At 36.3% G+C, this 8,911-nt stretch overlaps 1 protein-coding gene across 1 annotated transcript in view; it reads right to left on the reverse strand.

The window, feature by feature from the left end:
* Nucleotides 1-5,522, reverse strand: part of LOC113237072 — a 39,849-nt gene extending 34,327 nt beyond the window's left edge. The window contains exon 1 of the mRNA XM_026473332.1: nt 5,461-5,522. Within this exon, the coding sequence (XP_026329117.1) occupies nt 5,461-5,462 (2 nt within the window). The 5' untranslated portion in view covers nt 5,463-5,522. The remainder of the gene's footprint in view (nt 1-5,460) is intronic.
* Between the last annotated feature and the right edge of the window lie 3,389 nt (nt 5,523-8,911).

An 8,911-nucleotide genomic window follows, 5' to 3' on the forward strand; every position in this document is an offset into this window, starting at 1 on the left:
GTTCATTTAACTTCACGTTCACTACGCACGGAATCGCTTTAATCCGATCAGAAAAAGCTTAATGTCCATGTTGTAGGAGCAAAAAAGATGTGCGTTTCACATCGGCTCGTACAACGCGGCTTGACACAGGTCGGCAACGAATCTCCTATTCCTGTAAATTTCCGATCGGCTGTTTAAGGATGATAGCGCGTATGGCCTTGTCGACGCCTGTACGACTCCGAAGCTGCGAAAGCCTTATTTCGCATCGACGACACCGAAACGGCCGCATCGATGGCGAATCGGCTTAATGCGAAAGCGTCGTAAAATATGAAAGCCTCAAGCCGATGCTGCGTCGATAACTTTCAATATGTTTGTAGTGATGTATTAAGGCGAGGTATTTCAACGCACGCCTAGGTATTAGAAGGTGAGGTGTGGGGGGTCGCCTTTCGCGTCCGACAATCCGCACGCTGTAAATTAATATGAATGAAATAAGAACAGGCGGCGAAGAATAGTGAAAAAATAGGGTGGTTTGCATTAATATTAGACATAACTGGTTGAAGACTGTACCACCTCAGTCAACCGTGACCATGGGACCTGTATAGGGCCCGAAACGTCGGTTTGTTTGAAAAAACAAATATACGCGATTTAAATCCGAAAAAAAATCATTTCCTATAACTAATAGGGTTTCAGTTGAAAACCAAAATTTTGCAAATTTTCTGTACTTGAAGATAAATATTTCCATATAAAAATTATGTACAAAATCAGACATTATATTCTTAAAATAATTATTTTAAACTTTTACTTTAGCCTATTTTCAGGATTTTATATGTCGAATAAAGTACATCCTCTCGTATAACACATTAGCACATTCTTTAGACAATAATCTTGAAAACGTGCAGGCAATCTGTTAGTAACCTTAGACTTTCACGAAGACTTTTCTTAAAGCCAGGCTGACATTTTAATTGGAACGAATTGGCCTACCATAACATAAAACACTATAGCCCTGCAAGTATGTAAATAATACTCCATACATTAATCTAAGTAAATAAATGTTCTTTCCATTAAAAACACCGGGCAAAATCAAAACAACTCTATCCTCACGGTGCTAGTTGTAAACATTTAATAGATTTTTTTTAAAATGACACTCACCACCTATAGATCATCACTCTTTCTACCTAATATGTTTAAATAGATATTTACACAACATTATTCTAAAATATTACTACTATCAGCTTCTTGCTGATCTTGTTGGATGCTGCGACGCCATATTTGTCCGTCTTATGCACGCATGCGCTATGCTTGTGCCAATCCTACCTCAATAACTTTTGGAAACGTTAGGTGAGAAAAAATATTATTATAAGCAATTTGATTATAACGACTATGTAACGAACCCATTGATAACGACTCTCGATACCTTGCAGGATGTCTATGATTTATCATATTCAATTGTACCATCATAGCTCTATGGTACCATCCTACACCTACGTTGTCATAGTCAAACGTGAGACAACATGTCATTTACGGAAACGTCAAAGCTAATGGATTTTTCTTAGAGGATGGAAAAAAATAAAATTTTTATACAATTGCAAGTAATTCATGCCATGATATCTATGTACACATTATTTGATTAACGAAATATATGAAAATGTAATATTGAAAGGTAGATAATTAAAACAATTTAGCAGCAGCAGAACTCCTTGTGAAAGAGTTCGTCGAGGGAAGTACTGCCACCTTACCTATTTCTGCCGCCAAAGTAACGCCAAAGTAATGATATATTGTTTAAAGCTATTTCACACAAATAGTAAAATAGTGCGTTATATTTAATTAAAAATAAATTATTATGATAAGTGGTTGATAAATATTAGTGTTATTTATTAGGGTCGCTTCAAATTGTCACACACAGGCAATGCATGACGTTGCGATGCATTAAAACGAGCAGTGCAATATATACTTTATATGCTACGTGATAAGGTGACATTTCTTCAAAGAAAAAATGCAAAATAATAATCTGCAAACTGTGCAGCGTTGCGCCGCGCAACACTTTGCAAAACGCAAAATTATTCTCTACAAAATGAAAATTTTCTTTTTTAATTTAAAATTGGTAGAGAGTAACACCATACGTCGTTGGCACGTTTGTGTCGCCACGTGCAAACATAACTTAGATTCTCAACAATGAGATACATATTTTTTTACGGCGCACATTGCCGACGACAGGCTGGCTTTACTCTTTTGTTATTACGCATTCAAAGAAATGTATGTTTTATTTTGCAAATACTGTGTTTTGTAATAAATTGCATTTTGCCAAGTGTGTGTGGCGCAGCGCGTCGCCGCTTGCAACTTCTTCTTTTTAATTTTTTGTTTAAAGAAATGCAATATTATCGTGTAGCAGACAACGTTTATGTGACATTACTCGTTTTTATGCATCACAGAGTCGCGTTGCCTGGTAGCAGCAATATGAGGCGACCGTAAACGAACTGCTTAAAGAAAAATATTAATGGTTTATAGCGCGTTCCGTCGTTTCGTAACAAATCCCATGGCTAGGCTCATAAATCATATGAATTTTTATTTTTTGATTACTTTTTTAATTGAAAAATGGTACGTTACCAATCTTTATTATAAAATAACACTCAACGAAAACACAACAAAATCTCGTTCTTATCCGACTCCAAACGAACTACATTAACTTTGTTCCGATGAGGTTCTTTCCAAAGAGCAAACATTTATTTATATTGAAATAGGTTTTTATAAAGTTTAAATTTTGTCTATTAGGAACTGAAAACATTCCTTCTACGAACATAAAAATCAGACGCAATTATATACACAATAGTAACGTTTAGACTTGAGAAGTGTTAACATAATTTGCACATTTCAAGATGCACAAGAGTTTTGGGAAGCACAAAAATCTTAAGTTGACAGTTTCCTAAATATAAGTACCTATACGTATGTAAGTAAATATAGGTATCGCGAAAACTTAAGAACTCGATATGTATTAAGTATTTACGATTACATTTGCTTATATAATTCATAGTTTTAAAGAATTATATATATATATATATATATATATATATATATATATATATATATATAATATAAATATATATAATAAATAAATATCTAATTTGTCGCTTTGAGGGGACGTACTGGGTACGGTATTTCAGTTGTTTAGCCCCTTAGAAAAGCATACCTAACTCGTCTCTCCTTGGGGGACATACTGAATACCTGTGTACGGTAAGCCATATACGCGGCCCGGTTGCAAGATCTTTACGCCAATTTCGTCGATCAGGAGGCAGTAGAGCGTTTGAATAGCGTTATATTTCATATTTTTAATAAAATAATTAGCAGAAATACGACGTTCTTTTCGACTTCTTAGGTTTTCGCGATTGTTACACATAGGAAATGAAACTTTTTAAATATTTAACTATTTAAAGGGCCCGAAACATCGGTTCGTTTGAAAAAACAAATATACGCGATTTAAATCGGGAAAAATAGTTTCATTTCCTATACGACGTTCTTGTTTTGAAACTATTTAGTAGTGAGTACCATAGACAATATTTTTTTTCTCGTGAGTTTGGGTGTAATTTGTGGTTGTCTATGTGTGTGCATGGCACCCGCGACACAGGGTTTCCCTAGTGCGGGGCTATGTTGAGTGTGTGCGTTATTATTATTAAAAAAAAATGCTAGGAGGACGGGTTGATAGAGACGTGATTAAAAGTTTAAATAAAATACAAGATTAAGATTAAATTTAGCGCAAAAAAAAATTTATTAAAGATTACGATGCGGTAACTATATTTTTGAAGATAGAGGAAACGGAATTTCGAGTATTAACTTAACGCTACTTTTTACATGGTAAAACAATTAGGATATAGAATAAACTGAAAAAAATATTAAGACACAAATGGTTCACTGGATTTCGTTGTGATCGTACCACCACAAATGATACCGAGTGCCCAAGAAGAGTAATTAATGTAACCACTGAAGATATCGTCAACAAAATTGACGACATTGTTTCGTCAAACCGTCGGGTGGAGGATACGCAGGATTGATGACGCTCTGCACATCTTGACTGAAAGAGATGTTCATAATTTGCACGAAATTCTGGGTATGAAAAAGCTGCCTTTGCAAGATGGGCGCCGCGTTTGCTGACAGTTGATCAAAAACGACAGCTTCTATTTCGTTCCGCCGCAATATGAATTGAGCCTAACAGAGTTTTTGCGTCCGCACGTAATAGTAGACGAAACACGGATCTACCATTATACCCATAAAACGAAGCAACAGTCAAAGCAGTGGACTTCTACAAAAGAAGAGTTTTTTCGGTTGGTAAAGTGTGGCCACAGTAATGGGACTGCCAAGGGGTCATTCATATCGATTTTTTGGGGAAAGACAAGACAATAATCCAAGCTTACCGTGCTTCTTTGTTAGGTTAATTCAGAGTTATATAGAAAAGAAACGATACCATCTTGTAAAGGAAAAATAGTCTTTCATCATGATAATGAACCAGCTCACTCTTCTGCAATCGCAACATCAAAATTTGTAGAATTGCTGTACGAACTATTGCCCCGTATATTCACCAGATTTAGCCACATCTGACTTTTATCTCTTCTCAAATAATGAAGAAAAAGATTAGTAGACAAAGGTTCGCATCAAATGAGGAAGTAACAACTGAAACTGAGGCCTATATTTCAAAGCTTGACAAAATTTTTTTTTTATATGTAGAAGAAATTGGAACATCGGTCAAGACCTTAACTAAGTCGAAATGCATCATATACATATAAGGTCTGATTTGTATATGTCACCATAACATGTCCTTTAGTTTCCACAGTCTAAGGTCAAGACGTATAGAGTAAAAAGGAGATTATGTACAAAAATAAACAATAATTACCAAAAAAAATTTTAAAACTAATTTAATAAACATGTTATTCTTGTAACATAAATAATATGATCAATGCATAGTATACTTTCACCTACAATAGGTCAATGATAGTATGTAATAAGTGTGTATAAATAGTAATAATTAATAGATTCAGGTAGTAAATGAACTTGGTACTCTGCGAATCCAATGAAGGTTAAATCGTGCATAATAGCCGCGTTAGTGTTGAGTATTTGTTATCAACAACGACACTAGTGGGTACATAGATATCGTAGGTTAAAACAATTATATTTTACCAGATTTTCATTCATATGAAATATTACATTATTACACAAAAGGATCACGCCTGGGTATTTTAGAATAGATGGAAGTAATTAAATACAACAAATAAATACTATAAGGGGATGTATAATTAATCACATTCACGGGATTTAGAAAATCTACATTTCGTCTGATATTACTCGTAAGCGACTTGTAAAACCAATAAATTGTTATTATATATATTTAAGTCGTTGCAACACACATTACAATCACCGATAAAATTTTATTTTTGAATTGTATACAACGAATTCAGAAATCAACTTGGACCAAATCCACTGAACTTATGTACTTACATGCATAAATTCGTAAAATCGGCAACAAATCACCCGCCTGTTCTCTCCAGCCACAGGGACACGGACGAATAACGCGAACAAATTGCGAAGCTTCTAAAATGCTTCAGTTGTGATGACAATGTAGCGTGTTCGTAACTACTATACTGCCGAATTCCGGCGTAAGCCCGACAAAGTTGGTATTGTGATAAAACTATTGTCTAGTTTATTGTGAAATTCAGATAATAAGTACTGTCATCTCTAAACTGACTAAACTTAATATTGAAATAGGGCTTCAGTTTCGACTATTGTCCGGTTTTAGGTATTTCGGATTTTTGTTTCATTTGATCCGAAAGTTTACTGGAAAATTTGTGTGCTGTCCAGCTAGTTTTCGACCTATATATACACTCTTTTTGTAGATTTTTGTTTCGATAAATAAGTGGAGTTTAGTGTGTGGACACAGAAAATAGCTGCTTTAGAGAAATACCCATAATAAATGAACAATAACATTTTTCGTCGTCAACTTTATTGCGGATATTTTGAAATTATAACTAAGTAGAAAGAATTGATGACGTAGTTTACTAATTATTTCACATAGGCGATTAATACACTGCACCGTGTGCAGGTGCGACGGTGCACGAGACGCGGAATCACGCGCGCGGTGGCGGAGACGCAGATCTGCGTCAACGCGCGGTTTAATTTGTGCGGAGGCAGCAGCGGTCTAGCGGTACCGCGCTACTTTTAAAGTAGGTCTCTCTCACTCACTTCGTAGTTGATAGCCGTAGTGATTGCTTTCCATTGCTTTACTTTTTGGACGCAGTCACTGCACTCTTTACAAGTCATATTCCAAATTGCTGGTCGATTTTCAATAGCAAATATAAATTTATCAACGTCGAGATCCATTGTAGAAAACTGAACACGTCGTTATGCTTAAAAATCTGCGTAGTAGTACGGAGAAGCGTTGTCAGTGTGTTTTCCGCATAAACTGAGGTACTTCAGTACAACGTTAAAAAACGCAGCTCCGCGCTTCGTCGCGGGACACGGCCCCGTGTGTTAATCGCCTTACAAAAGACATTTCATTTAAAGACTAAATTGCTGCATAAACGAGATAAAAATTAAGAAATGCATAGTAACTTCCACGTGATTGAGTGAATTAATTCCATCACTGCCATTCCACTGATACTCCATTGAGACTCAACTGCCATAGAAACTAGACTTTAGCAGAATAACAAAACATATTGTCATAATTGCAATATAATCTCAGTGTAGCCTCACTGGAATAACCAGTGGTTTCAAGGAAATTTGCAGAATTGGGGCCCAGTACCTAATCAACACGCGCGTTTCAACACCCGGTACCTGATATTTACCGATAACAAACGTGTTACTATGATGGAAAATTTTTGTCCTAAATCTTATAAGAAAATAATTAATAATCTCAGTACACAGTACTAAAAAAACCTACCTCAAAAGTACGTGGAATTACATCTGTTTGCCAAGTTTTATTGAAATCGGTTACCGGAAAGTGCGCAAACCCAGATTCATGCCCTGGTTCGCCACTATACGGAACTTGACACAGGAGATAATAAAAATCGGTTCTCACTACTCAAAGTATTTTGAGAGAAAAACGCCTTGAATTGGAGAATAGCAAAATCAATCATTAAAATCATTGCTCCTTATAATAAAATTTAAACGTTATTTATAAAAATGAATCTTCATGCGTGAAGAGCCACCCTTAGAGATGGATGATTTTCTTCAAATTTAAATGGGACCACTATGGAGGTACCCTCTTTCCAACAAAAAAGAATTATCAAAATCCGTTCACATTTGGCGGAGTGTTAGAATTGAGAACCTCCTCCTTTTTTTAAAATCGGTTAAAAAAATATGTCGAACACTGGTGCTTCACGATCACTGGCGCCATCACTTTAATACTGCAAAGACTTAAAAAGTGGATGCGAGGTTGAAAATGTAAGATGATGTCAGTCAAAAACCATCAAGCTGGACACTTTCAAAACCGTTGTTACCGTAAACGGCATAGAATTGAGTTCAAATTTTAATTGTCAAGCATTGAAATGAAATATTTATTATAGTTCATTTCTAAATGTCAATGCTTAATTAATAGATTTTGCGGAAGTCCATGTTAATAAAATTGGAAGTGAATTAATTTGCTACTCCGCGAACTCGGTGAAGGTTAAATCGTGCAGAATAGCTGCGCTTGTGTGGAATATCTTTTCATGCAGTTGATTTTACCACCCTACTTCCACACCTGCGGAGGGAGTGGTCTAGCGCTATTCGTAATTAGGGTTTCTTACTTTTGCTTTAATACAGAGTGTAGTGAATCGCAGCAGTCGCTACAAATCTTTTTTGTATATTATATTTTATCTTTTATTATTTATATTTATTATTATTTATATTTTATTTATTATCTTTATTATTTATAGTCTTTTTCAAGAGTGAAGGATAATAGTGAGTCTTTTTATGTTTATTTTATATTTAAGTTCTAAAATTATATGTGATTGTTTCTGGCGCCTTTTCTTTACTATTGTTTTCTGTTTTGCTTTGATAGCTGTACGTGTTTATAATAAATTAATAAACTGTAAGTACATTTGCTTTGACCTTGCTTACTGCGTGCCTACAGCTTCGGTATATATCTGGAAAATAGGGAGGGCTGTACGTGTACGTGCACCCGCGTCGCAATTGATTTAATTGCGATTGATTTTAATTGCAATTGATTTTAATTGCAATTGATTTCAATTGAATTGATTTTAATTGCAATTAAATTTGCAATTAAAATCAATTCCGGTCGGTTGGGCCCCCCAACCGGGCCTCCAACCGGGCCCCTCAACCGGGGTCCCCATCTGGGGCCTCCAACCGGGCCCCCAACCGGCCCCCCAACTGGGCCCCCAACCGGGGACCCCAAGCGGGGTTCCCAACCGGGGCCCTCAAGCGGGGTTCCCAACCGGCCGGAATTGATTTTAATTGCAAATTTAATTGCAATTAAAATCAATTCCCCCCCCCCCAATTCAACCCCCCAACCAATCCCACCCGGCCCCCCTCCGGGGATCCCAACCGGGGCCCGCAAGCGGGGTTCCCAACCGGGGCCCCCAACCGGGCCCCCAACCGGGCCCCCAACCGGGCCCCCAACCGGCCCCCACATCCAACACCCTAACTCACCCCCATATGCCCTATAAATTTATCATAATTGTCAGTTTTAATTATTAATTCTTAATGTTTTTGACATTGAAAAGATTGAAAATTGATTAATTGTTAATTGTAGATATTTGCGATTAACGATTGATCAATTGTTAGTTGCGAGAACCGCATTTATTATTAATCAATTTTTAATTGCGGTTCTCGCAACTAACAATTGATCAATCGTTAATTGCTGTTTCGCAATTGACAATTAATCAATTGTCAATGTTTAATTGCCAGAACAATTAAATTTTGCCCAACACTGACCCGAATGATGTCAAGTGAC

Source organism: Hyposmocoma kahamanoa, unplaced genomic scaffold, assembly GCF_003589595.1.
Source record: "Hyposmocoma kahamanoa isolate Upper Pololo Valley unplaced genomic scaffold, ASM358959v1 93, whole genome shotgun sequence".
NCBI lineage: Eukaryota > Metazoa > Arthropoda > Insecta > Lepidoptera > Cosmopterigidae > Hyposmocoma > Hyposmocoma kahamanoa.